This window comes from Podarcis muralis, chromosome 3, assembly GCF_964188315.1.
Source record: "Podarcis muralis chromosome 3, rPodMur119.hap1.1, whole genome shotgun sequence".
NCBI lineage: Eukaryota > Metazoa > Chordata > Lepidosauria > Squamata > Lacertidae > Podarcis > Podarcis muralis.
The window spans coordinates 82,806,398-82,827,630 of record NC_135657.1 but is presented as its reverse complement, the minus strand read 5'-3'; the positions used below and the strand labels follow the sequence as shown (position 1 = coordinate 82,827,630).

The 21,233-nt window shown below is 47.0% G+C and overlaps 1 protein-coding gene across 5 annotated transcripts in view; it reads right to left on the bottom strand.

Moving 5' to 3' along the window:
* Positions 1 to 19,692, bottom strand: part of FILIP1 (filamin A interacting protein 1) — an 89,433-nt gene extending 69,741 nt beyond the window's left edge. For 2 of the 5 annotated variants that reach the window (XM_028722799.2, XM_028722798.2), the window contains exon 1: positions 19,269 to 19,692. Coding sequence is in view for 3 of the 5 variants with exons in the window: in XM_028722794.2 (XP_028578627.2) it covers positions 5,985 to 6,056 (72 nt within the window). In the remaining 2 variants the exon portion in view is untranslated. Of the gene's footprint in view, positions 1 to 5,984; positions 6,062 to 19,268 lie in introns of those variants that run through there. The other 3 variants (XM_077926214.1, XM_028722801.2, XM_028722794.2) reach the window with 2 other exon arrangements.
* Between the last annotated feature and the right edge of the window lie 1,541 nt (positions 19,693 to 21,233).

Genomic DNA, 21,233 nt, shown 5'->3' with positions numbered 1-21,233 from the left:
TCTGTGCTGGTCCCGGGGGTAAGGTACCTTGGGTGTAGCAGAGTCCACACGAAGAGGGGCAAGGTCCGAGGCAGAGAGCCGGGCGGTGAACAGGAACGCTGGAACAGGAGGCTGTGCGGGGAACAGGAACACCGGATGGTCGGGAACAGGAGGCCGAGCAGGGAACAGGAGTACCGGATAGTCAGGAACAGGAAGCCGAGCAGGGAACAGGAGTACCGGATAGTCAGGAACAGGAGGCCGAGCAGGGATCAGGAACGCAGGAAGGTCCGAAGCCAACAACGACGTTGCTCCCGCAACCTGGGGCCGGGCTGACTGGGCTTTTATCCTCTTCTAAGGCCAGGGGCGGTCCCGGCCCCCAGGAGCCCCGCCTCCTCTGGCCTTAAGGCGAGCACTCCTCCTGGGGGCAACCAGTTCCCTTCGCCTCTCTGCTCTAAGCCTCTGCAGATCAGGAGAGGCCGAAGGGTTACTGGGCCCTGGAGGAGGCTCACCTGTGGCCACTGAGTCGTCAAGCCTCTCTGGGGCCAGAAGGGCTTCACCTGGGGCCAGCTCCTGATGCACTGCCACAGGTGCAGGCTCTTCAGCATCTAGGCCTTGCCCCAGTTCAGCCGGCCCTGGAGGCGGGGACTCCTGTGCAGGCTGGGATTCCTCTGTTTCATCCTCCGAATCGGAATCCCAGGCCATCACATCATCCCCCCTCCCAGGCCCCCCCCTCAACCGAGGGTCCGGACCCGGCTTGCCGGGGTACGTCGCATGGAACTCGCGGAGGCAGGCAGGTGCGTGGACGTTGGCCGCTGGTTCCCAGGAACGGTCCTCCGGTCCGTACCCCTTCCAGTCAATGAGATACTGCAGCTTTCCCCTGCGGTATCGGGAGTCCAGGATGCGTTCCACCTCGTACTCAGGCTCTCCCCGAACCAACACTGGCTGCGGTCGGGGACGGTTCGGGTGGAACTCGTCGGGTGGGGCCACCGGACTCAAAAGGGACCTGTGGAAGACCGGGTGAACCTTCAGGGTTGCGGGTAACCGGAGACGAAATGCCACAGGAGAGACTTGGTCTACGATAGGGAACGGGCCGGTGAAGCGGGCGTCCAACTTCCGCGAAGGTCGAGAGGGGTGGAGGTGGCGAGTGGAGAGCCAAACCAGGTCACCGACGCGAAGTTCCGGCCCCACCTGGCGGTGGCGGTCGGCCTGGGCCTTGTACGCTTCCTTGGCCTGGTGCAGTTGCTCCACCAAAAGCTGTTGCTGGGACTGGAGCTCTTGAAGCCACTCCGTCACCGCCGGGACTGCGGATGTCGGCAGCACCTCTGGAAACAGCCGTGGATGATAACCATAACTGGCCTGGAACGGGGTCTGCTGGGTGGACGCATTCACCGCGTTATTGTAGGCGAACTCCGCCAATGCCAGGTGGTCGACCCAGTCATCCTGCTGGTAGCTGCAGTAACACCGGAGGTACTGCTCCAGCACCGCGTTCGCCCGTTCCGTCTGGCCATCGGTCTGTGGGTGGTAGGCTGACGAGAGGCAGACCTCCGTCCCGAGGGTCTGGTGTAGTGCTCGCCAGAACCGGGATGTGAACTGAACGCCCCGGTCGGACACCACGCGCTCAGGTAGGCCATGCAGGCGGAAGACATGCTGAAGGTACAGCTGAGCAGTTTCCTTGGCTGTGGGTACAGATGGACAGGGAGCGCAGTGCACCATCTTGGTGAAATGGTCGAAGAAAACCAGAAGGCAGGTACAGCCACGAGACGAGGGTAAGTCCACTACAAAGTCCAACGAAACCGTGTGCCAAGGGTGCGGTGGAACTGGCAATGGCTGAAGTAGGCCGGGGGGTCGCCCGGTAGGTCCCTTGGCGCGCCGGCAGACATCACAACCAGCAACGTAGCGAGCCACGTCAGCCTTCAGGCGGGGCCACCAAAACTCTCGACTGACCAGATGGGTGGTCCGATACCGTCCAAAGTGCCCCGCTGCTGGGGCATCATGGGCCATCCGGAGAACCTCCAGCCGTAGTGGCCCTGGCGGGATGTACAGACGACCGTGGTGCAGCAGAAGGCCCTGATGCAGGACCAGCCCCGGATACTGTGGGCTGGACCCTTCAGCCAGCTCCCGGAGTCGTTCCTGGGCCCAAGCGTCGACCCGCTGCTGTTCCCGCACCCGAACCTGCAGTGGCTGCGCCTCCTGGGTGGCCAGGAATGCAGCCGGAGGTAGGATCGTGGTGGGTTCTGCTTGCTGTACCGTGTCTGCGTTGTCTTCAGGTTTCCGGGACAGGGCATCCGCCTTCTGATTCTGAGAGCTAGGGATGTAGCGGATCCGGAACTGGAACCGGGAAAAGAACAACGCCCACCGGATCTGTCTTTGGTTCAGCTTGCGGGTGGTCTGGAGGTACTCCAGGTTCCGGTGGTCGGTTCTCACCTCCACCGGATGTCGTGCCCCCTCAAGATGGTGGCGCCAGACCTCAAAGGCTACCTTGATGGCCAGTAGTTCCCGCTCCCACACAGTATAGTTACGCTCCGCTGGTAGGAGCTGGCGGGAATAGAAGGCACAGGGTAAGAGTGGCGCTTCAGGACCAATCTGTTGAGACAAGACGGCACCGAGAGCCGTACTGGAAGCGTCGGTCTCCACCACAAAGGGTCGAGAGGGGTCAGGATGTTGTAAGATTGGTGCCCTCTGGAAACAGGCCTTCAACCCCTGAAACGCCTCCTCTGCCTCCTTGTCCCAGGAAAACGGCGTCTTTGGGCGCAGTAGCCGGGTCAACGGGGTGGTGCGATGAGCATAATCAGCGATGAAGGTCCGGTAGTAATTGGCGAACCCCAGGAAACGCTGTAGGTCCTTGCGGTTCCGGGGTGCCGCCCATTCTTGAACCGCTGTCACCTTCCCCGGGTCCATTTGCACCCCATCTGGAGAGAGCCGGTGACCAAGGAAGTCCACAGTCCGCTGATGGAACTCGCACTTGCTGAGCTTTGCGTACAAACGGTGCTCACGCAAGCGCTGCAGCACGGTCCGGACATGTCCCTCATGGCGAGCCGGGTCACGGGAGTAAATCAGTATGTCATCCAAATACACCACCACGTACTTGTCTAACAAGTCCTGAAACACGTGGTTGATGTAGCGTTGAAACACAGCAGGCGCGTTGCACAAACCGAAAGGCATAACCAAATATTCGAACTGCCCGTACCGGGTCCCAAACGCTGTCTTCCACTCATCCCCGGCTCGGATCCGAATCAAGTTGTAGGCCCCCCGGAGGTCCAGCTTGGTGAACACCTGTGCCCCTTGCACCCGCTCCAGCAGCTCCGAGATAAGGGGCAAGGGGTACCGGTCTGGGACGGTAATTTTGTTCAGGGCTCGGTAATCATGGCAAGGGCGGAGTTCCCCACATTTCTTCTTAACGAAAAGCACTGGTGCCGCGGTAGGCGAGGTGGAAGGCCTAATGAACCCACGCTCCAGGTTCTTGCGCAAGAAGTCCTGCAAAGCCTCGCGCTCTGGCTCTGTTAGGGAATATAAGCGACTCACTGGTAAAGGCGCTCCGGGTTGGAGGTCTATGCCGCAGTCAAAAGGCCGATGCGGCGGCAGCTGGTCTGCCCCCCGTTCCTCGAACACGTCCTGGTAGTCCTGGTACACGGCTGGGAGCGTGGGTGCTGCCTCCTCTGAGGGCGCGGCCGCCAGCGTTCCGGATTGAGCATGGGAACATGGGTCTGGGAAGTGCACGGTCCGTTTGACCCAGTCAATCTGAACGTTGTGGGCTTCCAGCCAGTCCATCCCGAGCACCAGGGGGAAGCGGGGCATAGAGGCAATGTCCAAAGTTCGCAACTCCCGGTGCTGCTGGAGACACAGGACCAGGGGCTGGGTCTCCTGAGTAACGGCACCTGAACGCAGAAGTCGTCCGTCAATCGCTTCCACCTGGACCGGTACTGGCTTGTTCCGAAGTGGCACCTGATGATGGGCGGCAAAAGCAGCGTCCATATAGGAGCGGGTTGCCCCTGAATCTACCAAAGCATGGGTGAGGATCCAGGGCCCACCTGGAGGGTATAAACGTACCGAAACCATAAGATGTTGCAAGTCCATTGGTGCGGGCCCATTCTGTACGGTTTGGGACCCCCGGTAGCTAGGGCCATCAGCTACTGGGGTTGGCGGTTTCCCTGCGGCTGGCGTTTCTCAGGGCAGGACCGAGCGAAGTGTCCACTTCCGCCACAGTAAAGACAGAGATTTCCCTCCCGACGCCGCGCCTTCTCTGCGGGGGAAAGGCGTGGCCGCACTGCCCCGAGCTGCATAGGCTCCTCCGTTAAATCAGTTGTGACCGTGGGGCTGCCGGAAAAAGCTGGTGCCGTGAACTGGAAGTGTCGGCGACCCCGGGCCTGACGACGATCCTCCAACCGGTCGTCTATTTGTAGACTCCGTTGAATGAGAGTGTCCAGCGTGGTGGGGCGTTCCATTGTGGCCAACTGGTCCAGTACCTCGTCCGAAAGCCCTTCGAGATACTGGTCCCGCAGTGCCGAGTCATTCCAGGTCAAGTCCTGTGCCAACAGCCGAAACTCCGTGGTATATGTGGCCACCGTGGACTTGCCCTGTTTCAAATGCCGAATCGCCCGGTTGGCTTGACTCTCTTTCTGGGGATTGCCGAACGCGGCCTCCAAACGATTGCAAAACCCCGTATAGTCTGCCAGCAAGGGGGAGTCTTGCCTGAGTAGCGGCAACGCCCACTTGGCCGCCTGGTCCTTTAACAAACTAATCAAAAAGTGCACCTTGGTGCGGTCGTCAGGAAAGTTCCGGGCTCGCCCCTGAATATACAGCTTGGCCTGGGCCAGGAACATGGGAAAGCTGGCCGGGGCTCCATCAAATTTCTCAGGCAAAGCCACTGGGTACTTGCCCGGAGCCGGGGCGTCGGCCCCAGGAGCCGGTAGGGCTTCCAAGCGTTGCTGAAGTGCCACAACCGCGTCACTGAGCTGCTGCACGGTGTGAGACAAGGCCTGGTTCTCCTGGGCCAAAGCCACCAGTGCAGCCGCCTGTTCAGCCATGGCCTCTGGCTCTTCCCGAACGCACCCCTACGAAGGGGGAGTGCGGGTGTGGCGGGAGCAAACTGTGCTGGTCCCGGGGGTAAGGTACCTTGGGTGTAGCAGAGTCCACACGAAGAGGGGCAAGGTCCGAGGCAGAGAGCCGGGCGGTGAACAGGAACGCTGGAACAGGAGGCTGTGCGGGGAACAGGAACACCGGATGGTCGGGAACAGGAGGCCGAGCAGGGAACAGGAGTACCGGATAGTCAGGAACAGGAAGCCGAGCAGGGAACAGGAGTACCGGATAGTCAGGAACAGGAGGCCGAGCAGGGATCAGGAACGCAGGAAGGTCCGAAGCCAACAACGACGTTGCTCCCGCAACCTGGGGCCGGGCTGACTGGGCTTTTATCCTCTTCTAAGGCCAGGGGCGGTCCCGGCCCCCAGGAGCCCCGCCTCCTCTGGCCTTAAGGCGAGCACTCCTCCTGGGGGCAACCAGTTCCCTTCGCCTCTCTGCTCTAAGCCTCTGCAGATCAGGAGAGGCCGAAGGGTTACTGGGCCCTGGAGGAGGCTCACCTGTGGCCACTGAGTCGTCAAGCCTCTCTGGGGCCAGAAGGGCTTCACCTGGGGCCAGCTCCTGATGCACTGCCACAGGTGCAGGCTCTTCAGCATCTAGGCCTTGCCCCAGTTCAGCCGGCCCTGGAGGCGGGGACTCCTGTGCAGGCTGGGATTCCTCTGTTTCATCCTCCGAATCGGAATCCCAGGCCATCACAACTTCACTGGCAGGACTGCAGGTGCAGCCAGGACAAAATGACACATGTGGGTCACCACATCCACAGCTATCCTGAACTTCATGCTTCTGCATCCACTCATTGCTACCATATTATTTCCGGAGAGTACTCCCCTTGGGTGCCTGCTGGCAATCTCTTTGCCCATTTCTTGCTTCTCCTGGAAGCAAGGGAGGAATGGGTGGGTGAATTGACTAGATAGGGAGGATCAGTTGCTTACCTGCCTGTGCGCTTTCTCCATGTCTCTCTCTCTCTCTCTCTCTCTCTCTCTCTCTCTCTCTCTCTCTCTCATTGTTTCTGTTTTCATGGCAAGGTGAAGGTGGGGGAGAGCCAATAAAGTGAAAGAAGATGTATGCAGATTAGTGAGCAACGAGAACTCTCCTGTTTTATCATCTTCACCGTCTCAATAATTTCAGGGGCTCTATCTGATGGATGCTCATCTTCCTATCACTTGGTCCTTGGCACACTGGTGACGGAAGGAATGTGTAGTGCGATGATCTCCATCTCTCCCATTAATAGTCTGTTAAAATTGCCTGGGCATATTTATGAGTCCAAATAGCCCTAGGGCCATTTTAGATTGATCTCAATGGGAATAACTTCTAAGTAAACATTCATAGGATTGTGCTGCATATCCTGTATTTGAGCCTTCAACATGAAGTCTAGTTGGAGAGGGCAGGATATAGACTGAGATTATTCAGTTTCATCTGCTATACGGTAACAGATGTGGCATTTAGTCCTTACAGTGTAAAATTTATATGGATGGAGGATGAAGTTTTGTTTTCCGAACAAACGCAGATCAACATGTTTCCCCCTGCAAATGCCAGCACTGCATAGAGACAGGCTCTTTCGCCGTCTTTCACCAAACGGCCTTTCTTGGAATGCTTATATCTCATATCATTTTCAATCAGCATCATTCTCTTTTGATTCCTATACGACAAACCCTTTAAGTGAATCCACTGTCCACGCTGCACTGGACTGTTATTTTGATCAAGGCTACAATCCTAATCTGCTTTAAATGAAAGGCAGTTTAATTGAAATCAGCACAATTATTTCCAAAGACATGACTATCAGCACTAGGGAATTGTAGCACCATTATCTTGGGAAGGAAGGGGATTCATGCGGCGTTTGCGGGAATATGTTATGAGAGGAATCAAACACTTATAATCAAAGCAACAGCTTGGAGGCAGGGTTTATACTGCGGTTCACCAAGATGTAGCTGTCAGCTGTAGCTGTCAGCATAAACGTTGAAGAAACATTAGCTGCTTCGTACCACCAGTAGGGGAGTGGAGCAAGCCTAGCTTCAAAACAGATTTGAAATTCAGACAGTGTGTGCTTCTAGTGTGTCCCATTAAGAACTAAGGCCTGTTCATTCTACTTTCTTTCACTTGGGTGATAAGAAATGTTGAACAGAGTGACACAAGTCAGATCTATTCTCAAGGCAGACGTTATCATGACTGCCAAGCAGTGTGGTGTAGTGGATAGTGTTGAAGACCCGAGGTCAAATCCCCATTTGGCTACGAAGATCACGAGGTGACTTTGGGTCAGTCACAATCTCTCAGCCTAAACTGACCTCATAGAGTTGTTGTAAGGATAAAATGCAGAGAGGGGAACTTTGAGCTCCAATAAAATAAACTGGCATTTCCCACCAATCTTACCGGTGAAAGCTTAGTTAGAACAACCTAAACCACTGTATTTGCACTGATTATAGAATCTGTAGTTTGCAGGTATTTTACTATAGGTGTTGGACTAGATGACCCCTGTGGTCCCTTCCAAGTCTATGATTCTGTGATACTTCCATGATCAGGAGATGGTGTGGTGGGTGAGAAATCTCAAATATCTCTTCTTTTTAATTCTTTTAATAGATACTTCCTGCCAACTGTTTCAAAATTCCCTCCACATCCATGATGCCTAGACACTTGATTTTTTAAAAAAAGTATGGTAAAAGTAGCAGTGTTTTTAGAATAATAATAATAATAATAATAATAATAATAATAATAATAATAATAATGGTGAAAGCAGCTGCTCTCAAAATCCTGAAAGCCACAAGACTGTAGAACCTGCAGTTGGAAATGGCCGTTCTCTTACCTAAGCACTGTGTTGCTAGGCTTAGCACTCAGGTGTCAACAGACAGCACAACTGCTACCCTTCCAAAACGACTTGAATAAACAACCTAATTCAGTCCTTGCAACGGAGGTAATAATAACACCATGTGAGCTATATTGTCAGGTATGCAAAAGGGCTTAAGAGAAAATTCTGTCTGCCGGACTCAAAGGCTTTGAACGGAGTCAGGAATGATGTATGAGGGTTTGGGGGAGGCGAGGGGGGAGTATATGTTTGTTGTCACAGTAACTGCAAATATAATAAACGGGCATTGCTTCATTTCCTTAAACACTCAGGTTGCTGTGCTGAAATAGTTCGTCATGAAGTCTACAATGCTTCTTTCCTTCTCTCAGCCTGTATCTTACTCAGTTACCGGAACTCAGCCCATTACAAGGTTACTTTTAGCCTAAGTGCATTAGAAGCAGAGAGGGAAATGGGAATGGAAAAACAAAAGTAAAGACTACTTAGCCCCATTGCTTCTCATCTGGGCATAGAAAAGACCTTATTTTCACAAAGATCTCATCAATAAACAAAGCAAGCTGGCAGCAGTTTAAAAGGATGACGTCAGTTCACTACTGCTTTCAATCACATCCTTGTTTATTTTGCATGTTTCTTCTGTTGTTGTTTTAAGGGGGGAATTTAATATGTCTGATAAACTGTAATGGCAACTACCATGAGAGCAAGGCGAGAACGCCACCCACATACAAGAAGAGTTCACAAAAATACAGCAGTAGATAACCATTTAACCAAATGCAACTAACATTGCTACTTTTTTACCATTATTTCAAGGCCAGATCCTTTGCTTATGAAGAAAAGATCGTTTTCTTCCCATGTGCCACAGAAGAATTAGGCTAATAAACCCTGAAACATTTAATTCCCATGAGCCTGAAAGAATTCACATATCTTTCTGTACAAAAACAAAACAAAAACTGACCGTACTTTTAGAATATAATTTTATCTGTCTCTGTAGTACAAAGTTTCAGAATAGTGTTAACTGCGTATGTAATAATTTGCCCCAAAAAGGAAAGACAAGCGGTTTCTCTCAACCCTGGAGACATTTAAATCATACTCAGGACTGTTTGCACATACAGGTCATCTTCACAAGCTATATTTAAATGGTGTTTTTGCATTTCCTGTGTCTGTATCATTAAAACTTGCATTGTTTCACAATGCTACTTTCTGTCCCACACTGAAAAGCAACCACAAGCGACCTTGCAGAGGCTGGATGGCCATCTATCATGGTTGCTTTAGCTGAGATTCCTGCATTGCAGGGGATTGGACTAGATGACCCCTGGGGTACCTCCCAACTCTACAATTCTACGATTCTATGACAGATTCCAGCCTAAAAAACCTGGCCTCATGGAGAGTTCTGTGTGCTTCCACCACACCACCACCATCTAATTGCTCGGTCACGTGGCTGAATTGATTTTCAGCCTGTGCTGAAGTTGAGGTGAAAGATTATATACGTCCCAACAAACTGGCTCCACCGTGGAGAAATCAGATTACCACTTTGCCACATGGCCAACTGTAATGAGCACCATACACTACTTACTGCATGAAAAGGGCTGGGTTTTGATCTCATGAACTGATCATTGACCATGACAGCCTCTTGTTTGGGATGCTACAGTGATGTGCAGAGTTTGCTTCAATATCCTACACAGCATGATTTCAATGATTTCCTGACATCAACAAGTCTACCACACTTTTACTAGTTATGTCTACTTTATACATGATCTCCTCGTTGGGATTCCCCGCCCTCGCTTATATTTCTATTTTAAAGATAGCAAAATCTGATTTGCACCACTAGTGAATTCCTACAGTTGAAAAAGGAAAGGCAAAGGAATCCTATTCTCCAGTTACACTGGGAGTGAAAGATTTGTAACTGCTACACTGACACAAAGGCTCCTGTATGTTGTATCTGCTCAGCCCAGGAGGAGAGAAGGATTTACATCTTGGAACATTCCCAAATGGCACAAAAAGGGTACAGATGCTCCTCCCTCTTCCACATCCCCAGAAACAACACCAAAGCCCACCAATCAGGGACTATGCCAGCACCCTGGACACATGCCACTCATACATGGTGGTCGCCATGAGTAGGCATGTGCAGGACAGTTGTGCATTTTTTTGTGTTTTTATGTTGTAAACTGCCCTGTAATCCTCGGAAGAAGGGTGGTGTGTGTGTAACTTAAATGGCAGCAAGAATTCTAAAGCAGTAATGTGGTATACGTGCCTAGGTAAAGGTAAAGGTACCCCTGACCGTTAGGCAGTGCCAGATTTATGTATAGGCTAAGTAGGCTGAAGCCTAGGGCCTCTAAATCTAGGGGGCCTCCCCAGAGGCAGTCTCCCCAGTGCCGCAGTCTCCCCTCTCCCAAAATTGTAAACCCAAGACTTCATGCAAGGGCAGGGCAATTCAGGCCCAGCAACTATTAGACTCAGGGCTAGCCAGTGGGGCCCAATTTGAAGCAGTGGGGTGCAACTTGTTGTTGTTTTTTTGTAGGGCCCCAGTTCACAGCCAAAGTCTGCAAAATCTTATAGATATAAATAAAATCCATCTAGATTGCCCTGGTGCAGGGGACCCCTTAGGAGTGGCCCACGGGGCCCAATTTGGCCCAATTGCTCCAATTGCCTTAAGGTCAGCCCTGATGAGACTGTGCAGGGGTTGGACTGACAGGCCCTGCATCTTCTAGGTCCCTGGTGTCACCATTTAGAGTACAGACTCAAGGAATTGTTATGGAAATAAAGGGGGGCACTTATTGGAAATCAGTTTTGTCACCTCTCCCCCCCCCAAAAAAAACCCCGAGACAATGAGCCCAGCCACCTTTTATTCAGAGTCTCATAAGCACTACACTACAGCATGGCCATAAACTTGTACGTGCAACCACTGAAATATATACCCAATATGTAACAATGGAGATTTATGTTACTGCTTTATGAATGAACACTGTGTTTTATGAATGGACTCTGTATTTTGTGAATTACCACCAATAGGGAGCTCTAGAATCTGACAGCTAACCAATTGGGTGCTACCAAACAGCGACCCCTATTGCTGAATGCAGGTAACCAGCAGGGAATGCTTCAGCTCAGCCTTTGCACTGTTGACTGAACACCCCCTGCTGTGCAGATAATAGAGAAAGCTCGTAAATTGTAGCCCTTCTGGCATCCTGACCAACTCTATTACACTCGTGTAAACCCTGGTGCACCAGAAGCACATAATAGCAGCAAATAAAATCTGCCCATACGTCAGCAACTGATAAGACTTGTCAACCAGTTCTTCCAAAGTCTTCTTAAATTATAAAGCTCCAAAATACAGGTCAAAAGAGATCAGGTCTGGGAAGAGTGAGGCATAAAATGGGCACCGCCAGTGAAAAGGCCCTGCTCCATGTAACTCCTGCCCTGCCATTTGATAGAGTGCCCACTTGCCCTCCTTCTTGACATGGAGTGCTCTCTATTGGAGTCTCCAGGTCCAGTAAAAGACCATAAGAAAGGAGAGCAGGGACCCTGAAGTTCCCAACAGCTGTTAATCAAGCAAGCAAGCACACAGGTCACCTTTGTTACAGTCAGGATGCCTATGTCCTGGCCAGGCCTGCACTAATCTTGTTTTTGTACAATCTTGTTTGTCCTCAGTAACCAAAATTATATTATCAACATATACAAGCAGAAAAGTTGTTTTCCTTCATTTGCAAGGAATTGAACAAAACAAAGTGGCACTAATAAAGAAAAGTTCTAGGGTGGCAACAGAAAGCAAACTAAATATGCTTTTGCAGTTCATCAAAACTATCCAGCAACATCAGGTTATAGGAAAACTGGTGATATTAACAGTAATCCTTCAGGTTAGTTAATTGGTTCGGCAACTTCCATGCACATGTGTGATGCTAATCATTCCCCCTAAGAGTTAAATGATAACTAATCAGAGGCAGAAAATATATATACTGCGGCCTGCCCTAAATAGAAGAAGCCTAGCATGGAAGACTTGGGTATAGTATGCAGATCTGAAAGGGCCACAAAGGGTAAGCCACCCAAAATGTATGCTGAAGAATTTGCTAAAACAGTCACAGTAGATCCAGCTGTTGTTAGTAACTCAGTGAAGGTTTGGGAACCTTTAAGGTTCCAAGAGGTCCATTGTTTAACCTCAGAGGATGCCGAGCCATGGTTAAATGCCACAAAGGCTGAACTTGATTCCTTAGAGAGGAACAAGACGTGGGAACTAGTTCCAGGCCTGCCCAGGCCACAAAAGGTTTACAAAGTTCAGTTATTGCAGAAGTTTTTCAGTGTTAATCTTTTGCATTTTTTAAAATCACCATGGTATTTAACAATAATATCTAATGTCCTTTAGAGGAGAAATTGTGAATTGTAGAATTTTAGATACCCGTCATTATCCTTGGCTTCACTCAATTTTGTTTATAATACTCTTCCATTTTCTTCTAGTTGTGAGGGTGGGGGATGGGGAGGAGCCTCACAAGTGGAGTAGCCTAGGACCTCTCTTCATCTAAATCTGGCCCTGCCATTAGGTCCAGTCACGGACGACTCTGAGGTTGCGCGCTCATCTTGCTCTATAGACCAAGGGAGCCAGCGTTTGTCTGCAGACAGCTTCCAGGTCATGCGGCTACTCAGAAGTAAATCTCAGCAAGTTTAATGGTGCTTACTCTCAGATATGTGGGTATAGGATTGTAGCCTTATAAGTTTGTCCAACATCAAAAATGCTTTTTTTTTTTTTTTTTGGCAAATGCAAGGTTTTCTGTTTGCTGCCATCCTCTAGCTATTTCTTAAATTAACCAGATTCTGTGCTCCCTTATCCAAAGAGGTCAGGTTACAGTATCTTTGGAACAAAAGCAATTCAAAACTCTCAAACTATGATCCATAAAAGCTTGATAGAGTCACACCTAAAAATCCATGAAATGTAGCAATGGAATAGTTTATGTCTATCTCAGAAAGAATTCAGATTTAGGGGGAAACTTGAGAGTGGGAAAACCCTGGAGACTCTGATGTCTACATCATTCTCCATACACAAACCCAGCAACTGACAAACCCTTGGAAGACTTTGCGGTGATTCAGTAAATATGCATTGAGAAATCAGGAAGCTTCTCCTTATCACCCTTTCCAAAAAATAAAGTAGTCATCTTTCTCCCCTGTGATCCCTTTTGCTACAGCCGCTGATCTGTGTGGTTCCTTATCCTCCTGGAGACTAGTCACACAACTGCTATGTTGCTCATACAGATTTGGCTCGCCTTCCAGAAGTCCACATTTTAAGTGCACTTTTGGGGGTCATAGGAATTTATCCTGGATCAGGGTCTGGGCACTTCAGTAAGTTCAGCCTTTTGTATTTAATAGCCGATGGCAATCTAATCTCTGTTGTGTTATTTCCTACAAAACTCTTCCACAGCCTTCCTCTAGTGTATATACGCAACCTGACCTTCAGCACAAGAAGAAATCACTGTAACTTTAGAACATGTTGTAAGAAAAAGCAATATGGAAGAAGCTGAGGAAAAAGCAGTGAAGACAGAAACTTCTTGTGTATCCTAATGGCTGACTATGATTTTTAGGAAATTTGAGTGAATAAGTATTTTGTAACACATTAGAGAGCAGGAACCCTAAAATGAAACGACTAATGTTCCTATGTTCTTAAAAGGAAATAGGTAAGATCCCAAATTGGTGAACAGGGTGGGTAGGTTAAAAAAAGGAGAGGGCTATTGTCCTGTGCCGTCAATACTTGTGCAGAATATGAGATTTCAGCAGGTTGTAGCTTACACCTGCCAAAATTCTATCTCCTCCACAACTATCAATGCCACCTTTTTCACATGGCAATCCCTCATCTCGCATGTAACTCTCAATCTGGATAAAATTACAACCCTACCCATGTTTAGATAGAATCCCCACTTTGATCAGTTGGAATTGCTGACTTTAATCCAGCTAGAATCAGTGTGACAAATTCAGTCCCATCCATTTCAGTGGAACTCAAGCATAAATAACGTCAGCTGAATTGGGGGTGCAGTTGCAAATGTGCCATTTGGAAACCAAAGTTGCTAGTTGCAAATATCCCTTCTGAGAACCAGCCTTACAGAAAGCCAATAACTAGCTAGATTTGTATTAGTTTTAAGAACACTTTCTGCGTGCCGTTCATAATTTTATAAGTGTCTGTCATGTCACCTTTCGCCTGGCATTTCTCGAAACTAAAATGTCCCAAACATTGCAAGATTTTCTTCATTGGGGAGTTGCTCCATCTGCTCGAACATTTTGGTTGAACCTTTTCAACTACACAGTATCCTTTTCGAGGGGAGGTGAGCAGAACTGGACATAGTATTCCAAATTTGTATACTGTATCAGCTGTTTTCTAATCAATTTCTTTACTAATGATTCTTAGCATGGAATTTGCTTTTTCATAGGCTTGCCATATGTTAGGAAAATTCCCAACATATCCTAGTTTTTGGGTGTAAAAATGGCATTGGGGGGATTTTACCAAATCGGCAAAATGTCAGGGAAAACACGATGGAAAAGGCAGTGGAAACAGCTCAAAAAGCTTAAAATCACTATTTTGGGGGTTAGGTTCCCCCATTTGGGTTTGTTCCCCCCAAAAAAGCTTAACAATTTCGCAGGTGTCAGGAATTTTACTTTTTGAAATATGGCAACCCTACCTTTTCACCATTGCCACACACTGGGTTGACATCTTCATCAAGCTATCTACTATGACCCCAAGGTCTCATCCCTGGTCCTTCACTGCCAGTTCAGACCCCACAAGGAGGCCTTCACAGTCTCTCTTTGTTTTGGTGAAGAAGAAGTGTTTGGATTTGATATCCCGCTTTATCACTACCTGAAGGAGTCTCAAAGTGGCTAACATTCTCCTTTCCCTTCCTCCCCCACAACAAACACTCTATGAGGCGAGTGGGACTGAGAGACTTCAGAGAAGTGTGACTAGCCCAAGGTCACCCAGCAGCTGCATGTGGAGGAGCAGGGAAGCGAACCCGGTTCCCCAGATTATGACTCTATCGCTCTTAACCACTACACCACTATTTATGGGTTTTTTTGTTTTTGTTTTTAGAACTGCTAAAAAAAAAACCCAGATCAAAGCATAGCTGAAAATTACTAATATTTTATGTAGCAAAAGAAAATGCTTGTTCCAGGAGTAGAAACCATCTGTTGGCATGAGGAAATAAGGCCACAGCAAGGAAATGAAAGAGAAAGATGTAGGCTGCCTTTCCCATGGGAAGGGAGAGGAGCTGGAAATGACAACTGGAATACAAGACAAAAGCATGCTGAGCTTTGAAGGAGAAAGGAAGGGCTCGCAAAGTTGATGGGTTAAGGAGCAGAAAGCTTAGTGGACAATGGGAAAATAGGGAACAACACAGAAGAGGAGGCCAGCAAAAGGCTTATTCGTAGATGACAAAGATTGCTTTATTTGTTCTTTGGAAAGGGTGATAAGCAGAGGTAACCAGTGAGTGATGTGTTTAGATGATAGCCTTGACAGAGGATTCCACACGGTTAGCAGATTGCATCTACATCCCCAACACAGTGTGCTCTTGTGCCTAAAATGGTGAAGCAGGCATTAGTGAGCAGGTGTGGACAGTTGCCAAGGGGCTGTGGTCGGGACAAGTTTCTCTCTGAACCTATGGAATGTGTCTTGATCAGGCCAGGACAACAGCTACATGGGCAGCTGTGGGAGCTCAGAGTTAACAGCCTTTCCATATGTTAGCTGATGACACAGGAGGCCAAAGCAGCACCTGCCTTTACGTGTTTGTTTGGTCCCAAACTCCAGAAGCAGTTTAGAACCAGGCTACCTGAAATATCACCTTCTAGCCAAAACATGGGGGACCCTGTTCTGGGTGCCCCACCAGATGAAGAGAGGCAGTCAACCCCTTAAAGGAGAAAACCTTTTTAGTAGTGGCACCCCAGATAAGGAATAATAGCCTTCAGAGGTAAGCTTGGCTGCTGCTATCCTTGTGTCCATTTTTGCACCAAGTTCATCCAGGCCTTTTGAATGAGTTTACTTTAAAAATCATGCATGATGTAGAAAAAGTGGATAGGGAAAAGTTTTTTGAGGCAGAACTCAGGGCCATTCAACGAAGCAGAATATCAGAAGATTCAGGACAGGCAAGAGGAAATAGTTCATCACATAGTGCATAGCTTAACAACGGAATTTTATCCCATGAGATGAGTAATGGCCCCTAGTTGGGATGTCTTTAAAAGAGGATTAGACAAATTCATGAGGGGTAAGACTGTCAATGGTGACTAGCCATGATGGCTGTGAGCAAGATTCAAATAATGAGTCCCAATAGCAGAGCCCACACAAGGATTTCCACATAGGGCAGTGGGGTTTCCCCACTCTCCTCCCACTGTTTGCCCCCCAAAACTGGTTCAGGGGGTGTTGGAAGAAGGAGGAGGGAGGAAAGAACATGTGTTTAGGTCAATATATTTTCCTGGGATGAAAATCTACATCAAAAACAGTCCAGCTATTAACAATCCCTGTGGCCCAGCTGTTGTAAAGTCCATGTTCCATATTTCATAGATTTGATAGGAAACCCCCAGAGTGCCTTTGTGGGCACCTGTTTAGAAGGGTAGTTTTAGCCAGTGTGCCCACTTTAGAAGGGAGGGGAAGGGAACATACAGAGGTGACTAGGTCATTGCACTGTTTTGCTCCTTACACATATCAGCTGGTGAATTTTATTCAGACAGACTCCTGTTTGGAAAATATTAAGATGAAGCCATCAAAAATGCCAGCACACATTAAGCTATTTGCTGTGACAAGGGGAAACAAATGATCCCTCCCACAAAATGAGAAGGTTAACTCCACAAAGCTCTTCGTTTATGTTGCTTCACCAACTTCTCCCCCTCTTTTTATTATCATAAAGAGGTAAATGGTGGAATGAATTAGTTTCTAGCACCCAAACTATTCCAGGACTATGCAAACCTTTCTCTTGTTTTGAGTTATAGTACTTTATCCCACAGGATAAGACCCTGCAGCTTTCCTTACATGAAACTTTGTGGGTCTGCTAGTCAATTCAGCTCAGTTCAGTTTGATTTAATGTGTTTAGCGAGCAGCCATTACACACCTAAAAATAATAACAAGAATGCTGCTAATTATAGTGATTTACATTCAATGAGTTATACTAAGGGACTCCTCTCATGACAGCCTTCATGGTTGATATTTGCTAGCATGGGCGTAGCCAGGATTTGGGGGGGGGGGGGCAGCCAAAGTTAAGCTTTTTTTAGGAAATCAAAGTTGTTGACCTTTCATTAGGAAATCCTTTTAAAAGCTCCACAGGAGTACAGGAGATGCACAGAAAGAGGACGGGTGTCCTTCAGTTTGTTAAACCTCCTTGACATCATCCTCTTTCTATGCTCCTCCCGGTGGAAACATGCAGATGAGGAAAGGCTGCAGTCTGCCTTTTCCCACAATCAGTTTCTAAGGCACATTTATGGTATTTCAATTTTTACAATTAAAACAGCTCTTTTGCAGAGAAATGCATTCACACAAAAGAGCAGTATTGAAAACAAAAAGTTTCCCTTGCAGGTGCTAGCCAGTATTCTTTAAGGAATAGATACAGAGCAACATGGCTGACCTGTTCCATATGGATGGATGAAAGTTTTGTTCCTGGCGCTGAAGGGTGGAAGTTGATTATTTATTGGGTTGGGAGTAGGTATGTCATAGTTCCTATTAGGGCAGGCCTAAGGCATGCACTAGAAGAAAGAGATAGACAGCTGCAGGCTTTCCTAAACATACTGACAAGAAGAGAAACCAAGACCATGAATAGGCACTGTAGATCATCTTGGTTCTAAATATTTAATTGATACATCTCTGGAAAATAAATAATGCACAGTACTTTTCTCGTGACTCTTTGGAACTGTGTCTCATTCTTACTGTTTCATTTCTCTCACTGTTTTCTTGTTTATACCCATGAACAAAAATAACCACTTTTGCATCATAACTTAGTGTCATGATCCTAAGTCCACTTACTGGAAACTTCCCAGTAAGTGAATTTAGGATCATGGCACTAAGATGTCGTTTAATTGCTGGGATGTAATTCAGACTAGATGTGCTAATGACTGAAATATCAGATTGTCATTTTATTTCTTTAGATAGTTAAATAAGGCAACAAATTATCATATTCTTAGGACTGAGCAAATGATCTGCATTGGGCACACAACAGAAAATTCTGTTACTGTATTCTTTTATTACTAGAAAAATCTTTTTTAAGAAACAGGAAGTATTTCAGGTAAATGTCAAAATGTCTTGAATGCTTCTTTTAAAATAACACTTTCTAACAAGTTATGAATTATTCTTGCATTTATTTGTTAGCCTGATTTTTCTGTTGTTAGCTGGTTTTAGGCAGTTACTAGTTAGATAGGTGTGGTCATATGGGTATACAATCCTATCAAGTTGTGGTTCTTAAACACAATTGCTCCATTACTTATTTCCATGGTTTAAACCCTTCAACTAAGTTTTCAGTGTAGTTTACAAAAATAAGATAAAATGCAAAGACACAAAATAAAATATGATAAACATATTTTTACAGAGTACTATCAGTTGCATGGAAATAAGTTCCATGTACTCTGGAAGTAATGTTTTTATAACTGGATTATTTTTTGTCATAGTAAAAAATAGAATGTGTGTTCTAGCAACGTGGTAATATTTTGAATGGTCAGTTCTCTGTAAAGATATATTTATACTTAAATAAATCCTGGCATTGTTATGTCCAAAAATATCCTGTTTATGAATGCTCATGGAGTTATTCACACAGAATAAACATTCGGACTGTGATTTAATAAGACAGATATTCTTGATGGCAGCAGCAAGACTTGGGACTATTGTCAAAAGGGCAGAACAAAATGTACCAGGTGTACAAAAGCACTTACAGGCTTGTGAAAAATAGATAGATGAGCTAGAAAGCATCAGACAAGAGCCTCACAATTAATTCAGAATATCACAGCATGCCTACTTCATCCTGCTGACCAGCCAGTCTTCATTACTAGGTTTTATAGCTGTTGTGATACTAGCCCCAGCCAGTCTTCTTAAAATAAAACCCCAATCTTATTGTGCCTTCTGACAGCATGTGCTTACACAAACATAGCTGATGCCTTTGTTATATTCCATGCTTCCATATCCCATCTCCTGTCCTATTATGGTTTTAGAATGTGACTATTAGTCTTGCTAGTTTGACAGATAGCGTAAAAGAACGTGACAATTTTCCTGTACTGATAAAAGCAAAAAAAGACAGTCTTTTTATCTTCTCTCTTTTTTTTTCTTTTTTTTTTTGTAAAGAGAGTGTCTCTCTTCTCAACTTTCCACATTAAGCAGAATGTTAAGCACAGAAGGCAAGCAAACACACAAGAAACAAGGGAACATTCACAAACAAGAAGCAAAAACAATCATTCTCAATGAAAAACTCCACTGGAGAAGTCAATTCAGTCTTACCTGCCAGGTGGAAGAGAAGACCGAGTTGCCTTCCTTTTACAAAGACACTCTGCTCTTGGAAGGCTTCGGGAATCTAGCTTGCATGACCAAGACTGAAGGTATTAATCAGGCCCAGAAGAACACAGAGACAGAAGCTTCCCCTCGCTTTCTTTCTAGATCTATCAGTGACTGAAGTAATGCAGGAAATAGGGAAGAGAGCAGAAGAGGAACGTAGTTCCTGTTAAGAGAAATACCACGCAGAAGAAACAGGAGGTACAGCCTCTCAGTTATGTTTCTCCCCCCCAGGCTTTTGTCTGAAAGCCTCTTTTGCTGTTGGTTTGCCCCCACCCACAACTGTTGCTCTGTGGTGCTAAGCTTTGGCAGTCAAGTTCTGAGATTGCATTTCCCCTCTCCTGGTCTCCTCTCACACTGTTCAGAGAGCAATGACTTTGTTGAGCTGAGCTCGTTTGTGCTATATTTAACCAGTGTTCTCAGCAAGTCAAGCCTGTCAACAGCTGAGAAGTTTGAAGCAGGCTTCGCCGAGTTCCTCAGCTGCCGAGTTATCAGTGGATATAGAACTGCACTCTATAGCTACCTCAGTACAGTACGTACATATGAAGGAACCTCACTTTTTGCAGGAAGAGTCTTCCCGTGACTAGAAACATGATCAAACACAAACAGGGTGTGCAATTCCTTTTATCCCTCAAAAAAGAATTGTGGAGAAGGGTCAGCAGGTCAATGTCATTTTAAAAATTATTTTGAGATTTTTTAAATAAAAAAAACATTTACAGGAAAATTGTCATGTGAAAAGCCAACAGTATTCATTAGAAAGCTATCACAAACAAGGACCTTTTAAGTAATCTGTCGCCAATTTTGAAGCAATTTAAACTATTTTGGTGTGTGGAATGCTAACAAGGCTCACATTAGGCACTTTGGCATTCTAGCATCCTGTTTACAGAATCAACTATCCTGGGATACAGCGCAGTGAATCAACTTCAATCCTTGGTTTGTTTACATTCGAAGGGTGAAGCGCAGGTCAGGGTGAGCTTAGGGAGAGACAGCACCCTTGGCAGAACCAGTTCTTGACTCGGCTTACTTTCAGCCTGCGATAAAGTGATCCCGTAAACAAACTGCAGGGTGTCTTGTTGTTTTTAGCTCTGGTGGTTGGGGGTCATATTTGCACAGAACATTTGCAACGAACAGTGAATGACCCAAGAAAATCAGCACAGTCTTTTTTTCTACCTGGGAATTACTTATCCATTTAGCTAGAAGGAGATGCTATCCTAAGGAGGATAACCTAAGGTAATAACATCTAAATCTTGATTGGGTGAACAAGCCTTAGCCCAGAGGTGAGGCCATAGTGTGTTAGATGTTGTTAAGATTACACCTCCCATCATCCCAGCCCCATTGTCCATGCCAGATGGGGCTGATGTCGGTTGCAATCCAATATCATCTGAAGGGCTACAGATTCTCAACAGCTGCCCCAACTGAAATAATACTAGAACAATGCTGTGTATCACTTGGGACAAGGTAGGGGCTTATGAACGAATGCATCTCCCTACCTGCTGCCTCAGGTCCTCTCCACATGGAAAAATTTAATCTCAGGGAGAAAGGCTCTTACAAACTTTAAGACTTGTCAGCTTTCCATGCACTGGAATATCCACTTACCAGGTCAAATGGTGGGCGAGGTTTCCGCCCCCGATGGTTGCTGTGGAGTTTTTTGTTTGGATTCCCACCAGAACCCATTTTTAAACTGGTGTATCCCTATCCGTTGCAGCTGTGGCATCACCCCCCCAGCCCCCCCCCCCCGTACTTGTATCTTTTCTTTCAGGCTAACCATTTCCTTTCTAGGTTCATGGGCGTTGCTACGGTAGGACAATGGCTGCTGTTTTTCAGAGCCGGGAAGGAATTTCCCCTGCTCTACAGGTCTTGCCTTCCCTGTAGCAATTGTCACAACTTTGGTGGTTTTAGGCTTTGGGTGGAATC